The 22,355-nt window shown below is 35.2% G+C and overlaps 1 protein-coding gene across 2 annotated transcripts in view; it reads right to left on the bottom strand.

Annotated features, from left to right (window-relative positions):
- DPH6 (diphthamine biosynthesis 6) overlaps positions 1-22,355 on the bottom strand; it is a 214,743-nt gene that overhangs the window by 108,489 nt on the left and 83,899 nt on the right. For both annotated transcript variants that reach the window (XM_086463379.1, XM_086463378.1), the window contains 5 exons: positions 21,304-21,391; positions 12,978-13,128; positions 11,572-11,703; positions 7,595-7,724; positions 4,665-4,839 (listed from right to left, as the gene is read on the bottom strand). In XM_086463379.1, coding sequence (XP_086319505.1) covers positions 4,665-4,839; positions 7,595-7,724; positions 11,572-11,703; positions 12,978-13,128; positions 21,304-21,391 — 676 coding nt within the window. The remainder of the gene's footprint in view (positions 1-4,664; positions 4,840-7,594; positions 7,725-11,571; positions 11,704-12,977; positions 13,129-21,303; positions 21,392-22,355) is intronic.

Here is a 22,355-nt window from a genome sequence, read left to right on the forward strand (position 1 = left end):
AGCAAACACACAAATTATCAGCTATGTGTATGTGAAAAAGCAGTATTTTGAAGGGTTAGCTAGATCTTTAAGAACCATACCATGATTTTTTACAATCCCCAGTTCACTAATAAGAATTTTCTGACATCTTTCTATCTTCATCCTTCTTCAGCTGATGTTCTTAAAAGGATAATCCATGTATCCCTAAATGCATAGATTCCTTAAAATATGCATTTTCTTTAACAGCAGCAAAGTATGCTTTTGGAAAACTGCAACCAGTTAGATCATTTAAGTAGCCAGTTAATCTTTCCCTGTGTACATAACAGACAAGGCTATTTCCAACACCACTTTCTCCTTTTAAAGCCATCTGCTACAAATTGAGCACTAAGCTCTATCAGACCAGCTTCAGTTTCACTGCTTCAGTTTTAGCAAAGAAACATTAGAATCACTACAAGTATCACTGCCTTAAACCAGATGCAAGACTCTATTTGCACTATTGTTCCCACCATACATACCCACTAACTTATCATGCCTTGATGATCAGAAAAATGGAAGGGAAAAAAAATTATCCTAAGGTGACTAAACAGAAAAAAAAAAAGAACGCAACTTTGATCAAATTATAGGTATCTGGTCACTGGAATCAGAGAGTAAGAATTTTTTTTTTTTTTTATGTTTGTGCTACTGGGTTCAGATAGTGTGGAGGAGAAAACTGAGAAAAAGATGCCTGAAGGATAGCTGAAACTGGGATTTGGCAGCTGTCAGAGGGAGAGAACTGAGGTTATAAGGAAAAGCTAAAAGGTTCAACAGAAATAAACAAGTCATAGATGCATATATGTTGGTACGTGTATAAAATACATTGTGTCACCATCAAAAATTATTGTAGAATATGACAGTATGATAAATTCTGCTGTGGCAGTTTATTTGTTCTTTTCCATATAGAAAAACATGAAGTAACTTTGCCAAAGCAAACAAACTGTAAGTGCAAATAGACTTTTAAATTACATTAACATACTAGAAGAACATCTGGTACAAACACTGTAAACTTCCCACACATTCTTAGATAAGTATTTGCGGTTAGTGTTTCAGCTGCACTGGGCTCCTTTTTTAAAATTATTTTTTTAATGAACTATGCTCACAGTTCATAAATGCTCAAAGAATGTTCTCACAAAATAAATAATCATGAATAGGCTCTCAGTCTAAATTTCTCATCCCAAACACTGCTTTGCAGTGCATCTTCATGTTTAACTCCCTGATGTACAACTGTTCTGTTAGCATTTGTGAAGATGGTAAGCAAGCTGTTTCTATACAAGCTACCAGTTACAGCTTAGTCTTGACAAATCCTCTAATCCACTGGTAAAAGAAAATCAAAACATGAAAATAAAATTATAATCTGATAAATAACTGTAAGAAGTAAAAACATGAAGCACCTTTAGTAAAAATACTGAACTACTACCAATGACCAGCTGATGCCTACTGTGGAACAAAGATCTGGAGGAAGGCAAACCATATATGTCATCATATATTCCCAGCCCGAATAGCCTAGATAATCTGTGGTACTACTATTAGAAGGACATAATAACTGTTATACATTACTGAGATCAGTAGTATAGCCTTTACAATAACTCTGACGTAGTTTACATTCCAGTTGCTGACATAGATATTAAGATTGGCAGAGGTTTCTGCACCAATGAAATAGGTGGACCAAGAAAAATATATTAAACAATCTCAGGTTTTTCTTAATTATAAGAAAGTCAGTTGTATTGTATCTTACAACACTTTATGTCTACTTTTTACAAGTAGAAACATCATTTTTAAAGAATGTTAATCCCAAAAGAGAAAAAAATGTTAATCCCAAAAGAGTAAGAATGTTTGATTTTGCTGTAAATACTTTGAAAATCCTAATTTTATTCTGCCACTGTTGTTTGGTGTCTATCAGACTGAGGTCAGGACATTCTCATGCTAAATTTCAAATTTTTACTTTTTGTCCTCATAGCACTGTGGGTAGGATCCTGCAAGGTCCCTGCAGAATTAAAGTGATGCTCTGCTGAGTGATCTATTGAGCCTGAAGTGTGAATTCACTAGTTTGCATGAATTACCTACACCTTTCCACTGCCAGCTCCACTTTTACATGCCAGTGCACATCAATCCCAGTTTGTGGTACCCTGAATATTACAGTCCTTGGTCTACTCTGAACCGAGCAAAACCACTGTGCTAAAATACATGATGATTCCCCAGTATCCACAAAACTTCATATTGGACTGAGAAGACAACAATTTAATTGTCCCATTGTTGTCAAGCAAATGACAAACAAAGTCTACAGATACACAACGTAAGGGTAATAACCATTTACTCTTTTAAGATGATTAAGCTTCTGTTCCTCAAACATACAGAACTAATCAACATTTACTCATCATAAAATTATTATAATTTCATATCATTCTTTGTTGACTATAAAGATTAAAACTCACCTTTTTCTTTCCTTTTTATTCTGGAAAATACTCCTATTCCCAAAACATACTGAAGTGCTTTACTTCCACCAGTGACAGTAAGAGCTTAATACCTGCCCATACATAGTCCGAGGATGTTCTGAAAATTCACCTAAAGATGATCTTAATTTTGGAAAATTCACATTTAAGAAGATACAAGATCCATATCTTCCATTAATAAATTTTCAAATGCAAATACATCGTTCATGCACTTATGCATTCCTCTATGACGTATTCTTATGAAAAGGTTTTATAGGCTGTATCTTTTATATGCTATTTTATAAAGAAAAAATATTTAAATATAAAACAAATTTACTGAAATTAAAATAAAAGAATATTCTTTTGATGCTTACTGGATCAAGCTCTGCAGAACAGAAATATGTTACCAAAAAGTCAAAGACGCTTAACAAGATAAGACCAGGAGAACATTAAATATTGAGACTCAGATGAAACATACTGGTGGTAGTAGTAAGGCAAAATTTGTCAAAGGAAAATTAAAACTATTGCTGGTCTGAGTATTACCAATTCCCCATACAGGTGGCTGTGCACTAGACACAAACTTAGCCACAAAGATCTTAGACAGAACTTAGCCATAAACGATGACAAGTGAGTGATCCTGTGGCAGAGGTACAGCTTTTCATTACATTTTAAAAGTAAAAATATTCATTTTCCACCTTAAGAGAAAATAATGTTGCTTGAATAACACCTTCTCTTGGGAAAAAACCCCCAAAACACAAACAAAAAACAGTGGCAAGTTTTCCTTAATGTTTAAATTACTGACAATGTTATTGGTTACACCATATTTGAAGAGAAATGAGCCTTTCTGTGGCTACACCCACCGTCCCACACCACTAGGAGATCCAAGAGACTGGAAGTGCCTGCTTATTGTCCACTTGCAGCACGGGACTGAATATTGGTTACTAAACCAATATTCAGTTCAGATCCTTTTCTGAATTTAGCCTCTGCCAGCTCCAGATAGCAATACAGGTTAGTTGCAACGACATATCAGAGAAGTTTCTCCAAACACAAAGGTGCAAAGCTTGTTAAATTTTATCTTTGCAGGACTATCCATGCCATGATACAATTATGACCATAAAGGTGTAAGACTGAATGGATGAAAGTTTAATAAACCAACTTCCGGCCTTCTAAAGAAAAACGGATATACACAGATGATAAAACCCCACCCTACTATAACCACAAGATTAATGCAGTAGTTATCTACCAACATTTCCTTCTGCAAATGAAACAAATTCCACACAAGCTTCTGAAGCAAAATTCTATTCCTGAAATTATGCGTAAAATGGTACAAAGACAAAACAAAGTACAATTCCATGGCCATTATGCTATGTGGGTTTGATAACTCAAAAAAGTTTCAGGAAATTTAAACAGATGCCATTATATGTTGCTTAAATCAGTCTGCACGACACAGTAATTTGGACTGGACAGTGTATTACACAAGAGAAGTATTGGAAAGAAAGGGATATATACATTTTTTGCAACAGAAAAGGCGAGACACTTCATCAATTGTCATCAACGGTACTAGCTGGGCAAGAGGTATCGTCTTATGAAAAAAGCTTTTTATTCAAATTCTTGGTACACTTTTCCATGACACTTTACTTCCTCCTTTTCATACTTCTAAATAGTATGTAATATTCTGTTCAGTTTGTTGTTAATTTGAAAAAAAGAACAGTTCTTCAACCTTGCTATACTTTTAAATGGTTAAGCAGTAGCAAAAGCCTCAAGAAGCTTTCATTAAAAAAGCATTTTAGGATTGACTTACCTATAAAAAAGTTTGAACTTGCTCGCTTTAAACAAACAAATTTCATATATCCTCAGATGTTCCTAAATTGTGTTTATATTCCAGACAGATTATAAAAGTGTATGTGTGACACAATTATTCGGTCTAATTATAATACACAACAAGAGTCGGCTATTCTTGAGATTATCTGCAAAGAACAATTTAAGCTGTCTTATGATCACAAAATGAAAGACCAATGAGGGTGAAGTTTTTTTGTCCATAAGTTTCATAAGTTTTAGAAATATAAATTAAGAATACTCATTTTGAATTTCTTTTTTTTTTTTTTTTTTTTTAAACACATTTTCTTTTGCACATTGAGACAGGAGAGAAGGAGACTTTAAAACTGTACTTATTTCAAAAAACTGACATACAGTTCACATGAAGTAACAAAGATTCCCTACCTTGATGGACTGACTGTAAGGTCCTATGCTAGCAGGTGCCCAGTGGGAAATGCTCTGTACCTGCATGACCAGTTTTTCATCATGTAACACATCATCTGTTGCAATGTCATATTTATGTGCAAGGCAGTCAATGTAAAACAGTACTCCATCAGGTAACAGGGTTTCCACACATACTCTGAAAACACAAGACAAGTATTTTTTTCAAACAAAGTTTGCTTGCACCAACTTTCAGCATTTATTTTCCATGGGTTTTTCATTTGGATACTACGTTATGAAATGTTGTCAGGAACATAAAACAAAAGCTATGGTATTGCAATAACCTGCTAGCATTTACAGTGTTATCTCCTCTCCAAATAATGATCAACTTCAGACTTCCAGCAGGATAATTTCCATTACCAAGGAGAAACTAGCACCGTAGCCAATGGCTCACTTCCATTTAGTTATTTTTATGATATTTATTACTATTAAGAATACATGAGTTCTTTTATTAAAAAAAACCTTGACCACACAACTCTGGAAATGCCACATAAGTTACGCTAAACAGCCTTCAAATGGAGTGTATCATTGTCATATTCTTATCTCCATGCATTTTTCACTCAATCTCCTTCCAATGGTTGGACTAGAGGCTCAGGTTTCTAAAAAGCAGCAACTTAATGTTCCTTTACACCCTTCTCACATGTTATCATGCAATATTCAGCATATTTTTCTGTTATACTTCAAGTTGCACAACAATGTGCATACACATATGAGAAGACTGAAAACCTACTTAAGTATTAATTTAAAAAGTACACTTTTGTCTGCTCCAAGGAGGACTGAATGCTTGGATGGACAGACAGAGGGTCTGTTGCATGTGGACAGTGAAAAAGCAGGGGGCTTGGAGGTGGAAATCAACATCTCAAAGCCTGAAAAATAATTATATTTGCAGTTCATGCATAAAAAAGTCATTTAGCTCCCAGCAGGAATCCAGCAAAAAATTACTTGTTCTCTTTACATATCATATAACACAACCTTAAGAATTCTTCTCATCTTGCTTATTTCTTCCAAGAAAACTATTTTTCCCCCCTCCTCCCACATGCAAATACAGTATTTTTTTCGTCATTACCATCATCATAAGCATGGATGAATGGATTTTCTGCTTGGGCTGGTAAATTTTCAAGACAATTTTGCAAATTTAGTGCAGATCCACACCCCTGAGTCAGTGCTTCCAGCATATTGCTTGTGAGAACTCCCACAACCAGGTCTCTGTGTATAATGCAATGATGCAGCCATGCAAACTGCTGTATAATTTTTCTTCTGGATAAAATGCAACATAAATCTGTTTGTTCCACAAAAACAATCACAAAAAGCCATTTTCCTGCAACTTCCTAATCTTTCTACTGTTACTTTAGTGATGGAAGACTATGTCGTTGGCTATGCAAATGCGGAGGCTTAAAACATGTAGTAGCATGAGAAACAAAGGAAGCTAAATTGGGAGAAGTGTCATAAAGAGAACTTAAGATACGTCAGAGTGGAGATTCATTTTGTGTAATTTACAGTTGGGACTAGATCCCTCTTCTGAAGGCACACACAACCAACGCTCCACCCCTCTATGATTTACTAATCCTGGCCTGAATCAGCATCTCAAATAAGCCTCTTTCTGCTCCCTTTTAATCAGTTTTGACACCCAGACAGTGTAGGAGAATGTGGACTAGATGACCTCCAGAGGTCCCTTCCAACCTGTATTAACCTATGATCCAAGTTGAATTTTTCAAGCTACTTGAAAATAGTTCTGTATATTGAGCATATTATCTCAGATGCTAAAGAACATGAATTACTGTAATAAGAAATAAGCTCTTTTGACAAAGGCAATAAAGAGTTTACAAGTGGAAAATTAGTTTTAACACACAACTTTTAAAAAAACAGAACAAAATAAACAGAACAAGGTGAATAAGTTTTGTCATGAGGACCTAGAAGGTTCCAAACCTCACCATTTTAGGAAGACTTAATAATCATTGATAATAAGGCTTTTGACACTGTCTCCCATAACACCCTCATACAGAAGCTGTTGATGTATTGGCTGGATGAGTAGACCGTGAGGTGGATTGAAAACTGGCTGAACGGCCAGGCCCAGAGGGTGGAGATTAGTGGCACAAAGTCTCACAGGTGGCCAGTAACTAGCAGTGTACCCCAGGAGCCTATACTGGGTCTAGTCCTGTTCAATGTCTTTATTAATAACCTGGATGATGGGGTAGAGTGGCAAGTTTGCAGATGACACAAAACTGGGAGGAATAGTTGATATATCAGAGGTTTGTGTTGCCATCCAGATGGATCTCCACAGGCTGGAGAAACTGGCACACAGGAACCTCATGAAGTTCAACAAAGAGAAGTTGAAAGTCCTGCACCTAGGGAGGAACAAACCCACGGTCCGCTATATTCTGAGGGCCAACTGGCTCAAAAGCAGCTTTGCAGAGAAGGATGTGGAGATTCCTGATGGACATCAACTTGAACATAAGCCAGCACTGTGCCCTTGTGGCAAAGAGCGCTGACGATATCCTGGTCTGCATTCAGAGGAGTGTTGCCAGCAGGTCAAAGAAAGCAAATAAACAAGAAAAGCAAATAAAGTCCCACCAATACAAAAGAGCTGTCAGTTCAATCAAGTCAGAGAACAACTGAGACTTGGAAAAATGTATTATTCTTCTGTAAATCCATATAGGGGGGCATTTATAAACCTTATAGTATATTTTAAGGTAAGAATTTCCAAGAATTTCCAACCCTAGTGTTTCAACCCTAGAGTTGAGCAGCCCTGATGTGATTACTCCAAAAGGCAGCAGAAGTCTACTTCTAAGTCTGTGAAGCACAAACATTTGGACAAAAGCTTCATAAATATGGTAACAATAATTCAGTATATTACAGTGTATCATAAATAAGCTATAGCAGTAGTCTAATCCTACCTTGCTGGTGGACACAAATCAAATTCTGTCACATAAACTGAATTTATAACATTGAAATCTTTCATGTTCTTCATATACAGATGAACCAAAATAATATCCTTCAGCTTCAATCCCTCTGAAGTCATATTAGCTGCAGGATAAAAATAGTATAGCTGTTAAAGACAGAATATTTTAAGCGTGTGTAGAAAGACAGCATAGGCATCCTGGTTTTGTTCAGCAAAACCAACTGGTAATAACCTAACAGTCGTCTAAACACGACTGAAGGCATTGCAAGATACTACCTTTCCCCACATAATACCTACTTTTTCATGGAATTCTCTCTCATATTACTTTTCCAAATATACAGAAACAGAATACAAATAAATTTTATCAACCCTGAGCAGTGGTGAATTCTTGCCCCAAGACAATATATCATGCATTAAGGCATGTAGATATGTTACAGTCTAAATTCCTTGTACCCCTAAGTTTATATTATCTTGTATTTTTTTTTTATTTTCATTCTATGACAGCAAGTAGTCTATAAAGGACTTTGAATCACAGAAGTACAGAACTGGATGCGACAATAAGAGTTCCTTTAGTGCATCACCCTCTTCAAAGAAAAGATCAAATATTTATATCCTATTCCAGAGGGATGCTTGTCTAAGCTGTTTTTAAAAACCCTCACTGCAATAATAATCTCTGCGTGAACAAAGGGTTATAAATGGCAAGACAGACAATAGGAAACAGAAGTGGCCACAGGAGAAATGAAGGAAAGATGAGAGCAGAGGAAAGTTCAAGCAGACAGTTAAAGAAAAGATACTAGGAAGCCAAGATCATCTGAATATGTATGCATAGAAGATTCCAGTCATAGCACTTAAGGAAAATGCATTACTCTCACATAGTCAATACCATAACAAGATATGTAAATTAGCTCTGCAGTGTGGGCCTTTTGTAACTCATGAGCAATAGAAACTAAATGAAGACAAAATCTTCTCTGAATATAGAATATATATAATAACAGAGTTCCTTGTGACCTAACTTATATGAGCTACATAAAGCTCTGCTCAGTGTAACTTTGGGGGTCTTGTCCATTAACGTCACCATGTGTACCTGTATACACCTACATATTTGTTTTCCAGTGGAGTACTGTTGGCTGTTATCTTAGTGAGAAATAAACACTTTTTGTGTAAAACTTTTCTGTGCTTTCAAAAACAGTTATGGAGTTGGCATACTTCCATAAGGGTTAGTTTGGTCACACCAATACTGAATTTTGCTTTAAATTCCTCAGTTTTACTTAGTCTTACTGCCATTAGTGTTGGTAATCTGAAGTGGGGAATTCTCACTGACAGAAAAGGAAGTGTGTGCTAAGTGATATAAGAGATTATATAGCAAATGACATAGAACTCCTATGAAGTCATCCAGAAATCCACGTCTCCAGAAATAACAGCTAAGAAATTAGCCCACAATGATAATTCTGTCTAGAAATATAAACGTATTTGAATGCTGCCTGATAGCAACCACTAGGTCAATACCAGCTGTTATGTCCTCAGTCAAGGAGGAAAGCAGGATATTTTTTTAATTTTCAGCCAGCACTTGGGTCAAGAAGAAAGAGTTTTGGCTTGCAGTTAAAAGTTCTGCAGCATTACATGGAATACTGGACGGGAAAAAAACCCCACCAAACTGAGGCGCCCACTCAGGTAAAAATTTAAAATGCATAAGCCAACAAACTAACTCTAATTTGTGGACACATAATAGTATTAAAGCAAGCTGACAACAAAGAGGTTTGGATAAATTCGTAATTTTTAGCTTTATTTTTAAAAATGTTCTTAAAGTAAGTAAAAGTACAATCTCCTTTTCCCCTGCATGAATTAGAGGAATGATGGGAAATAATTTCTCCCTAGCTTTCAAGTAGAATAAAACTGACCTCCCAAAGCACTCTATCTAGTAGCAAGGCATAAATAACGACTCAGTTACCAACCCACCACTTGGGTTCTTGACAACAAGTTGTTTCCCAAGAAGAGGACTCTTACACAGCACATCTCCATGATGTACAGGGAAACCATACAGCCTTTCTGTTGAATTTCAGTGTTCCTAGTAATTTATAAAATATGAGCAGGTGAGACTCATCCTTACTTAGGCAGAACTGCCTAAAAAGAACTGACTGAAAAGATAACACTGGCCAAAGCACAGATTAATTTTTTTTAAAGAAGATATCCAGGATCCTTAGGCTGAGCATCACAGAAGTGAGTCTCCAAACTGTCTACAAGAAGTAGCATTTTAGACTAAACTTTCATGTAATAAAAATTTACGTAATTCCCTTCAAGCCTATGGAGTTTTGCCACAGTATAGCTTCACCAGAGCTTCTTTATATATAAAGCACTGCAATCTTTGTCCTCTTCCAATCATATCTAAAGAAAAGTTTAACAAAAGATTTTTAAAAATTTAAATGTAAACAGTAATGTACTGCATTTTTGGCTCCACAGGAGAATTCCATCCACTTTACAGAACAATCATGTGTCATAACTTCTAGTAATAAATTTTCATTTCTTTTGGCAGCACTTATCCTCTTTAAAGGTGATTAAATCTATTAACCCAGCAAAGAGGTTAAAAGGACTGCGCTTATTCCATTCTCCCTCCATTCTCCCAGCACTGAAGACTGAACTGCTGTACAGGTCCTATGTGTGAGTCCAGAAAGAGCCCTGTGCATATCTGGAGATCAGTTAAGTTCTCAGAAACAAATTGTTTCTTTTGCTATGACAGAATCATAATTCATTCAGTCTTTCACACCCACTTCCAAAAAGAGAAAAACAAAAGGAAATGTGAGAACAGACATTTTCTACCAAGAATCAGAAAATTCCTTTTTTTTTTTGTTTGTTTTTTTTTGTTTTTGTTTTAACTATAATACAGCTAATGCAAGTAATTTGCTGAAAGCAACAGGCTACTGTACTAGAGAGACAGAGACACAATCTTTTTTTCATAGATGCTCAGGCAAAAATATATCATGTTTGTACTGGCAGAATTACATTCAAATATAATGTGAACAAAAGAAAACATTACACAACCCTTTTGCTTCAATTTACAGATCATGCCCAGAAGATTTACACCAAATGCTATTGTCTTTTAGTAGAAGTTTGATCACATCCACCTTGCTGATTTCCAAGCAACCAAAAACTAGCTTAATGACCTGATACAAAGTATAACTTCTTTGAATAACTTCTTTGATTCTAGGGTTTCTTTATCTTCCAATATTCAATCACGAATACTCAGCTGCACATGTAAAAAGAAGATTTTATAGGACAATACCTCACACAAATTCACAAACAAGAATATAAGTCTACTCATTTAGATACTAAAACTTATTTCCATTTTTATTGATGGAAAAATGCCTGTATAAACATGTTTTACTTAAAATTTAGAATGAAAAAATACAAAACAAAAATGTAAACACTTTATTTTATATGTCAGTAACTTGTAAGAGGGGGACAGTAAGAAACCTGGATTTCATGATTCCCAAGATAGCAATTTCTCCTTTACATTAAGAACATAAATGAGATTTACTGCTACTGATCTAATCCTAGATGCCAAAATGTGCAACAGCTTTCTAGAAAACTTAATTTAAAATTATGGTAGCTACAAAAGTGCTTTAGCAAGTAGACAGCATCCACAGCACACATGCACACTCACACACAGAGTATATATTGCAAGAAAGCTATAAAGCAAGTTATAAAGTGAGTAAGTACTGTGGAAATAGTGTTGTTACAGTGATATGGACACTGCTCTGGCTTTCTAGGGTCTTCAAAAACCAGTCAAATTACGATATATTCAATATTAAAGCTGGCAGTCTTGTTATCAGTGATTCCAATCAAATGGAAAATGAGATGGCAAACTGACAACCACAACATTTAAAGTTATAAAAGCATATGACAATACAGCTTCTTACTTAATACCGTATCAAAAATAGTATAGTTAACAGCAGATGCATTAACTGAATAAAGCACCTTGGAGAGAAGAAAATGCTTCCCTTGCTGCCTCTTGAGCATTTTTGCCTTTTGATGGAAGAAAGTGGGCAGTGATACCTGAAAACCACTGGTAACCACTCAGGGATTTTCCTGAGTTTCCAAACGTCTTACCTATGGGAAATGAAGAACAGCACTATGATTATAGTAATAAAAGATTTCAGATTAACTGAGAATATATTTTAACTTGTTTTAGTAAGAACTTCAACAGGAAAAAAAAAAAGTAAATCACAAACTGTAAAAGCATCTTCGAAAAATATTTAGAGACAAACAGATATAAACCAAAAACTAACAAGTAAGCTGGTAACAAAGCTTCCAAATGCTGCTTGACAAATCCTTCTCCAACACTGCCTTCAGAAAATATGCCTGCACATAGTATTTAACTGAGAATTTCAGTACTTTCTCTCCTTGTTTCCATTTTTACTGACCTTTTACAATTTCTCTACCTGTTTTGATACAGACTTGACACAAGAGGTGACACTGAAAAAGCTAACATTTTCAAAAGTATCTAAGTGACATAGGAACAGATTTTCAAATTTATATGCCAAATTTTAATGGGAGTTAGGTGTTTAACCTGGTTCTGACCATCTTAGCAAATACATAACATGTTTAGACATCTTTTAACATCCCACCAGGCACTTATCCATATTCATTATCCAAGAGCCTAAATACCATTCCATATCAAACACGGTTATGCTATGAAACTCAGTTTTCAGGAAAAGTTTACTAATTTTAGGTGTAGGTAATGGTGATGCTGTGGTACTTCAATGAGGTACCAATCTATGAACACAGATTTATCTTTTATTAATCACCTCATGTTTGAAGCAGTGCTAATATCAGGCATATGATTAGTTACTGCAGCTCACCTAAGAGACAGTAACTTGCTAGGCTGCTTAACTTGATCATGCATGTCACCCTGAGGTTGCTTGGGTGGGGGACAGACCCATACACTATGTAAGCAAGTTGAATGGTTGTGGTTTGTACTTCCTTTCAGAGTTTGCTTTTCTATCTTAAATTTATAAACAGTAGAGTATGGGTACAGGTGCAGTTAGATCTTTTAAATAAAACTCAATCCCTCCACTCAAATGAGTGATTCTATTATAATAATTTCATCCAGGCAAACAGAACACTGTAATGTGTGTTTTCTGAAAGAAAGAAAAACATGGGTTATGCTCCTTCTGTAAAATAACTTGAAATGCTTCATTAGTGCAGACCTATTCATGATGATAAGAAAACCACATTGTAGTAGGATCTCTCTTTGTTCCGACTGGTTATTAAAGGTCATGAACATTCTTTTCAGGCATGTTCTTATAGTACTTAACAGTGTACTTCACCACAGCATGAAATATTCAATATTATTTTTCTAATGAAAACTACGCAAGACTCACTGAAATCCAAAGAATCATGTTTCAAAGACTTCCAGATGACTGGAATGTTTTTCTGTGGTTCATGCTCTTCTGATGAAGGGAAAATATCATCATTGCAGCTTACTTCACAAGAACAGCTATTGACCATAAAGGTACCTGAAGATTCCCCCTGCTAGAGAAAAACATTACAAAATAAGCAAGAAAGCTGCATGCCAAGCAGCACGAAACCAGCACGTTTTACAATTCAAATTTTGGGTTTCAATTACAAAAAATACAGGATATGTAAGCTTAGAAAAAATCCATGGAAGAACAGCATTAGGATTTGTCACTATTTAGATTGCAGAAACTGGCAGAATACAATGTACTCCTGTTGACATATCATATGGAATACAAAATGCAGACTTAGTAGTAAATAAGGACAACTGATATGAAAAACAATGCGACTCAAGAGACAGAAAGAACACTATGATGAAGAAATGCTATACCACAATTATACACAGGACAGCTATGGTTTCCAAAAATAGTATAAATTAAGTCAAAAAAGGAACAAAAGTACAAAAGTAACAATTTGATAACTGACACCGTCACTAAACACTTGAAACAGAGCAAAAGACTAAGAAGAAAGATTTAAAACTTTGTGGAACCTTGAATGAATGCAGTCCACATAAAAAAAAAAACCCACTCTCTTCCTATTCGTCTCACAAAGACTATGCCTCCCATCAAACTCACCATGCTTTGGGATGCTCAGAGTTTTGAGACAGAAAAGAGCATTTCCCAAGATTTATACATCAAAGTAATTTCTTGACAAGGAAGGAAAATAATTCACTGTACTTTCTCTTCTTCCCAAATGTTTTCTTAAGCCTAATAAGAGAAAACTACCCAGTTCACCTTTTAAAGCAAAATACACAGGCGGAGTGACCAGTCTTCCAAAATTCTGTATTCATTATATTTTCAACAAGTCATGTAATTACAGCATATGTGTATTTTATTTTTTTTTTTTAATTTTAGAGCAATTGGAACCCCTACTCTCTTCCATCTGATTTTCCAAGGCAGCCTAATCTGCAGAGTACATTGACTTTGGGATCACTAGCTTGGCTAATACCACTTGTCTTCATCTAAAACCAATATGAATTATGTCAGAATTTATCCATAAAACTTAACCAAACATCACTGCATACTCTAACTCCAGATTCTATCAATTAATTTTCTGCTCAAAGGTCTCAAATTTCATATAGTGTCTAAACTATGCATTTTTACTGCAGGCTTCTTAAATACTAAATTCACAAAAATGATGATAAAGACAAATAAAGATAAAAAGTTGACAAAATATGAAGCCTTTAGCAATCCTTAAATACGGATTAGAAACTGCTGAATATTCTTTTAGCTCACAAATTAGTATAATATCTACAGAATTTCCATGCCTATGAAAAAGAATATTAACATTCTACAGCGAAGCACTTATGTCACCTCACGTTTGACCCTCTGCATTCTTTTTTTAACAATTAGATCTCATCAAGCTGTGAAACAAAATGGGATATATTAAAAATTACTAATCAAATTTGAATACAGTAATTTTATTGTATTTTTTATTCTTTCCTTTGGAAAATAAAACATATTGCAACTTCAAAAGTTTTCTCTTTATATTAAGCAAAAAAAAAAAAAAGTGAGGAAAGAAGAGGCAGAACTCAGCATTTACATCAATATTTGACTTCGCTGGAGAGAAAAAGGATCCAGTTAAGTTAAAGCAGGGTATTTGGAAAATCTGAGGAAAGGCTAAATTACAAAAAGGTCATTATCTATGAGAGGAAACTCAGCTCTGCTGCCTCTAAAAGGGCTCAAGGGGAGTTTTGTAAGCACTGTAAACACTAAAGCTATGCTCTAAGAGGGGCCGATGTTCTTTGATTGGACCTCATTTTATTCATTCCTCCAAGAAAGGCATGAAAGTCAAGGCAGTAATCTACTTTATGTGAATCAATTGTACATGAGAGGTCAAAAAAGTCAACTAAACGTAACATAATAGCGCAAAGATGAAAACTGCAGTTTAGCACAAACACAACATGCATTCCAACATTACAATATAGAAGTATCCAACAGCATCTATACCCTTTCCCAGTCTTCGAATCACACCTTCGACTGTGCTGTCGGTTGATATATTTTGCCATTACTCAGAGGGCCATCCGATGCCCTCAACCCTTCAGATATGACTTAGAAAATAAAAAAGCAGGAACACAAATCTGTAATTGAAATAGATCTTAAGCTGGATTATTCTAAAAGAACCAAGAAAATACCATTTTTTTCTATTTTTTTTTAAAGTTTCGATTTCTTTATCCACGAGACGTCGCTTTATAGAAACATACAGACTGTATAGTGGCACGAAGTGCTAAAAGCACTATCATCTCCTCTTTGTAAATTGTTTTATTGAATTAGATGCTTTCACTGGCTAATTTTTTATGTCCACCACGAAACAATTTGCATTGTAGCATGGGCATTCACTGCGTACTAATGTAACACACACAGAGTTTGCACCTCTTGGTCCTACCTCCGAGTAAGCATGCACAGACATGGAGATATGAACGATACTATCACAACGCTGCTTTGGGTTTTGTTTTTACATCACCTGGATTTTAACTTCAATATGGCATAACAATCCATCACTAGGCAAAAAATACGCTAACTGGAAAGCAAAAAGTTCCAGCTTGCCACTTTGTTTCTTGCTTTTGTTAAACTTTACATAATTACCTCTTAAGAGATCTAGAGCTACAAATATCTTCTGTAGGTACTATTAGAGAGCTGTAACTTCTCTCCATCCCCTAACAGGGAGTACTGAATTTATATGCTCTGCAAGTGAACATGAGAAAAGCACCTATTCCATTTTTATGCCATCTGTGAAAATTGTTCTTTCAACTATGTTTCTAAACATGTTTTCTGCAAAATGTGCTTCATTAAAAATTCATAGGGCTGTAGTGAGACTCACAGACTGTATCACAACTGGTTTGGTGTAACCTACAGAACTCCCCTGTAGCTTTGTAATGTGTTAATACTACAAATATCCCAAATTGATGCCACATGAAATTTTCATATCATCCAGAGTCACAACCCTTTTTCTTAAATATGTCAATATTTTATAAATTGGCACACTTGTATCAATATTGCTTCACAGATATAAATAAAATTATACATCTGTGTTTGCACACATATATAACAGCAGGTCAGCCGCAAAATTTTTGGAAATTACTAAGAAATACTAGAAATTCTACAATGTCTCTTACATACACCAAAGACTGTAAAAATAATTATAGACTGTTGATTTCAAAGTCCATGATACATCACAATGACTCATTCAAGGCTGTCTCCCACAATGCTCCAGAAACATAGGTAATCAATCACTTTCTGCAGCAGCACAGGTGCAGGCTACAGCAGAAGTATTAGGTGTGGAACCTGGCACTAGAAGCCAAACAGGCTCAATGCCAGCCTAAGTAGAGCTGCCAGACTCTGTTTAGTAGCTATATTCAAATCTCATGCAAACGTTGGTCTTCCATTCCTGTTGACAGAGAAAGTAATCTAACAATTTAAAACTTGAAGTTATAGACTGCCACAAACAGACTAACTTTCCCTGAATAATATTCTCATCACTTTAAAAACCAAAAATCAGGCTTGCTATAATGACATTTTAATTAAATCTTACAGAACCTATTTTATCACATAACATTTTCATGTTACTTCACAGAAGCAATCTATTTTCCCATTTGTTACACTGTTTCTCCCACACCCACTGTACATTGTGATACCAACCTAATTTTGGATCACAGCCTGCATGCTTGCATATGCTTAACTATATTCACATAACTCATGTCATTGATGCAAGCGCGCTCAGAATGAAGTTAAGCAAATGCATGAGTGTTCCAAGATCCAAATTCTCCTGTTGAAAAAGCCTTGGAGCTAGGACTTTGACTGATATAGCTGAAATTCCATGCAGTGGTCTTTTATGAAAACAACAGATTGCCTTCTTAAAAAGCTTACATTCTCCACTACAGAAACTGGTATAAAAACTTATCACAACACAACTCCAGAACTGATAGTTCTCCCACGGAGCAGCAATGAGAACATAGTGGGGCAGAGAGCTCAGAAGACTAAGGAAAGACTATGATAATCTCTTTATTCTTTGTGGTGTACCTTGATAACAGAACTTGAAATAAACACAATGAGAGAGACCATATACATCTCCTTGCAGTATTTCAAGTACAATACGCAGACATATAGGAAAGAAAGTCCTTTACGCGGAAAGATTTTCAAGTAAAGTCTCTTCATTATCAAAAGAGAACAAAAAAATTATCTTTTCTCAGGGAACTGGACTGAATCTGCAAGCAAATGGAGTAGGAAAGAAAATCTTTTATTACCTTAGTACTTGAAATAAATCAGCATACAAAAAAATTTTGCAGTATTTCTTACAAAGTTTGGAAAACGTAACTACAAGGGTTATTTACATTCTTGCAATGCAGAAAGGAAACTAAAGGTTACCTAGGAGAAGTATCATTCAATGATGACAAAGTGTTCAAAAAATGCCACCCACAATGCCACCAACAAAACATATTTTGCAACTTGAAATTCGTTCCTGTTCCCCCTGACATCACTACATCTACAGCTGAAGTTCAACATGGAGATCAACTAAAACAATTCAGGCCAGAAGGAACCAGACAGAAATAGGCTACAAAGGTAATATCAAATCTAACCTGCAGGATCATGCTCCTTTTGTACACAAGGTATGTAAATACCACCCAAACACCTTTTGTAACTTTTACATGTGTTTTTAAAATCATCTCTGAATTGACCTGTGGAACGGATTTTTCTGATGTTTAACAGGGACATAACTACTTGCATTTCTGAAATGTGTTCCACCCAAATAGGTCAAGATCTTTTACAAACAGGAAAATGAGTAAGCATCACAATACCATTTCATGACAGGTAAATATAACACAATAGTATGCTACAAGAGAGAGTGGCAGCAGGCATGATTCCTCTATTTCTTACAGGCAAACAGGCTCCCTTCTTTTGCCAAGCGTAGAAACAAAGCTACATGACTCTCTCTAATACTGGACTATCTCTAACTTAAGGGGCTGCAGTTCCACAGTTCCATGGTTTTTACAGTTTGATGTATGTGTCCTCCTACCCACTGAAACTTGGGGGACAAAGTATTCATTATTAAATGTGGAAAAGAGTAAACCTTAAAGCACAAATGATAGCTAATATGTTCATTGCTGTCATCAAGAGAATGTTCACATCAGCAAAGTTCCAACAGCTTTAATTTCTGTTTCTGATCATTCAAAAGCCAACACAACAGAGTAACAGAGGAGTATAATACAGGGAAAATAAAAATGTTTTGCAAGTTCATTGCACTGTCAAAGTAAAAAAATTTGTTCCACTGTTGTATTTTTTCCTAATTGAAAATATTCAAAATAAAATTAAATTAAATTTGTATTAAATACAAAAGCCAATACGCTTGATTCTGGAGTTTGCTTCAGGAATTACCTCCCCCTTAACAAAAAACATTTTACATTTTAAATGTACAAAGTGACAGTCTTATTGGCAAAGTAAAACATTGATGAAGCTAGGTGGCTGTATTATGTACATCACAGCGGTGACCTTGTTTTTTACCATGAAATAAATGAGGCTTTCCCAAATTTTGAGCATTAGTATTTTATTAGCATTATAATTTATCCTTAATGTTTTTGTAAAATGCCTACAGGAAAGTTATCTTAAGCCAAGTTTACCAAAATTTTAATATTTTTTTAATAATAAAATCTTATATTTATTTATATCTTTAGCCTTTTCTGTATCACTGGTAATGAAAGAAAAGAGGATGTGTTAAAAAAAAGCTTCAATTATTATGCAAAAACACATCCTGAAGTTGTACAGTAATGTATTAAATCAGAACAGTGAGTAAAATGTTATTTTCCCCCAGGCACAAGGGCTCACTTTGCTGCCAGAAACAATCTAAAACAAATTTCTATGCAGGCTTTGTAGTTAAACATGAAGAGATTTAGCTGAAAAAAATGCATTATATAGGAAGAGAGACAGCAGAGACTAAGGTACACCAGCTGTAATTGCATAATGACTATAAAAGTAAATTCAAAGAATGTAAAATTAACACCTGTGGCACATAATGAAGATAAAATGAATACACAATAAAAGTTAAAAATATGTATCTCTCAGTTGAAATTATAACAAAACTGATGTCATAATACTTATTAGCATTACACATCACTGTGCAGCCTATTAACGGTTTCTACAAAGTGCTTACACAAGCGGCTACTTCTACACATTGTTCATAATGGAGTATTTTTTGCCCAATTTTCAGTAATCCCTTGAAAGCCTGAAACTAAAATTAGTTCTCCTTCTCAAGCAGTTTTTCCCTGCAGTGATTCATTATTGTAGGATGGGCTTTTAAGTGCTGAATTACTAACTGATACTTAAATTATTTTGTAGGGCTTGTAAGCACCAAATAGTGAGAAAAAGTATGGCACTACAGCATATCAATCTTGAAGGCATCTCTTTATCATTATGCAGTTAACTAAGTGCTAACTTAGTAACAAGTTATACTCTGAAAGACTGACTGGTTCTTCATAACTTCTTGAAAACCTAGCTTATTTTATCATGAAAGGAAATAATCTAAAGCCAAAAGATTCTAATGCTTTCTCTTATGAGACAACCACTGCAGAAAACAGACGATTTTCCTTTTAACTGTACAAGACATTAGTTTATATACCAAAATCCAGGGCAAGCCTCTGTAAACCTTATCCCTTTGAGAATGTGACAGCTTTGTCTACAATGGATTTGAAATGTGATTTACTACATCACTGCTTGAAACTGTGAGGCTTTAACCATATCTAAAACATCTACATAAGAAGGTGAAAAGCGCTTCTGAACAGCTAAAAGTAAAATCTTGATTTTTATATAAAATATTATGCATTTTAATATGATTTTTTGCCTGATTTATGTAAACCTTTGTGGTTTTCATTTTCCCTAGCCTGCCACATTGTAGTGATGTATGGTGCATTTTAGCATCAAGTTTGCCATAAGCAATAAAGTCAATGCCCCCAAAGAAATATTAATATATTATCACTCTTCCCTACCATGTCCCGCTCCCAAATTTTCCCTTATTCAGCCTATTTGGTTTTGCTTCACATAGTTGATATCCTTTTCAGTCTCCCACACCAATATTTAATGTTTTATTTTTGAAAGAAATCCCAAACGAGAAATTGACAGGATGAAATACAATTTACTTTCCAAGGCAAGAATGAGAATCATGGAAAAAAAAATGTACAGGTACTTTATCTGTTAGGAACAAAAAAATTTAAAAAGAGGGGGGAAAAAAAAAAAGCATCATCTATTGAAAGCAATTCAGGAAATGCAGTTGCTCAAGAGACGTGAAATGTAAAATATCAATATAGCAATGTTCTAAAACAGTCCCTGCACCTAGGAGAGGTTCACTGATCTTCAAAGCATAGAAAGAAGTAGGAAGACCTACAAAAGGATGACTGCAACAGTAGTAGGAAGATTATAAGGCACTCTCTTCAACAAAATACTAGCACTTATAGATGTTCAGGAGAAAAAAAAAAAAAAAAAAATTATCATTTTACCTGTAACATAACGAAAAGAAAAATAGAAAAGTGATGACAAATACTAAGAAAAATAATTCCCTCACATAAAAGTCTGCAGTATTTAAACCACTAGAGTTCCTATTCCTGTTCTGCTGTTTCCATGGAATCCTAAGCAAAGAGAATTAACCCCAGTGAACTACTAACGTTTTCTTTAAGACCTTTGACCAGGATAATCTCGTTTACATGATTTGAACTCATTCATTAGATGCATCCTTTATATGGTAAAGATAAAATGAAAAACAGTATGTTTCAAACTTGAGCACTTGTGGGTCAGTAAGTTTTTAAATAATCTACTTTACATCAGAAACAGCAAAAAGAGATGCCACCTCCCAGCAAATCAACATTGTTCATACAGTTTCCTAATACAGCTGTGTTCCACAGTGTGGCTAGCTGTACTACACAGGTTACACATGTGCTTGACTGAACCATGTTGGCTGAGCACCTTGAGGTTTCAAGATGAAAAATGCTACGCAAATATACTACCTCCATTCATTCATTTGACACAAGGAAGCACTTGTGTGGAGTTTTTCCTTATGGTAAGTTCTGAAATTCAACTAAATATGTACATTGTTATTTGAAAATGCATCTACAGGGGAATATGTAGGTTCACTCCAAACTGTGACAAAGTACATAGAAACAGAAAGAATGCATATAGCTTTGAAGGAAGACGACATTTGCAATCTACTTGCCTTATTCTCCAGGTGTAATTTTAAAAAATGAAGGTAGCCCACAGGTGCAAATGCATCGGCCGAATGCACAACCACCTTGGCTGAATCTCTGAAATACAAAATACTTGGCATCAAACATTAGCATATAATTTTACATATAGACAATAATTAAATCACTGTATAACACAGATTGCAAAGTAACTCATTGAAAAACTATTAATTTCTTATTTGATTTTCATATAAATTAAGAAAAAATAGTTTGCTGTATAAAATTGTATTGGTGAACAACACATTATCTTCACTTATTTTCAGTTTTCAAAAGGAATAAACCCTATTTCCTGTGTGAGCCGGCACAGGCAGGATGCAGGAACAACAACAAAACCACAGATGAAATGCAAACAGTAAATTTACTCTCGTTACCTCACCAACCTGGGGATCCCCAAAGCAGCACCCAGGCACCAGTGGAGATGTGCAGGCACCATGGAGCTCAGTCCATGCTGGAGGATCACCAAACCTGCTGTTTTCACCCGTATTTCAGGGATTTGTGCAGGTGTAATTTACCACCATGCTTTGACCTTTCCCGCAGCAGGGCAGGAATCTCAAGCATGTTCGATACGGTGCCTCTAAGTCTATCACAGGCCCATGTTATCTAAACACAGATGTTCTACTTGTCTAACACACAAGGCCAAACAACAATTAGTATGATATATGTGTTTTTTGACACCCCAGCTGCAAGTGACTTGAGTGCGTTCACAATCCTCCTCGCCAATCTTCCGTTATTTCCCCACACGTCCAGACCAGCATTGAGAGATTGTTAGCTGTAGTCTATGCAAGCATAAATGACGTCATTTATATTCTAGAGACTAACATGTAAAGTAATCTTTTAATTTCATCAACGGGAGAATTTTTAGAAGTCCATTCTTCTTGATTAATGCTCCAGGGATTAGTTCTCGAAGTACTAACAACAAACAGTATTTCATGCTGAGAAACTGACTGATTCGGCCACCTTGCATCTGATATTGAAGGCTACTAGACACAATTTTTTAATGCCAAATGTGTTGGTAACAATGATA

The sequence above is a fragment of the Leptosomus discolor genome, chromosome 3 (genome assembly GCF_034619465.1).
Source record: "Leptosomus discolor isolate bLepDis1 chromosome 3, bLepDis1.hap2, whole genome shotgun sequence".
In the NCBI taxonomy this organism is placed as follows: Eukaryota; Metazoa; Chordata; class Aves; order Leptosomiformes; family Leptosomidae; genus Leptosomus; species Leptosomus discolor.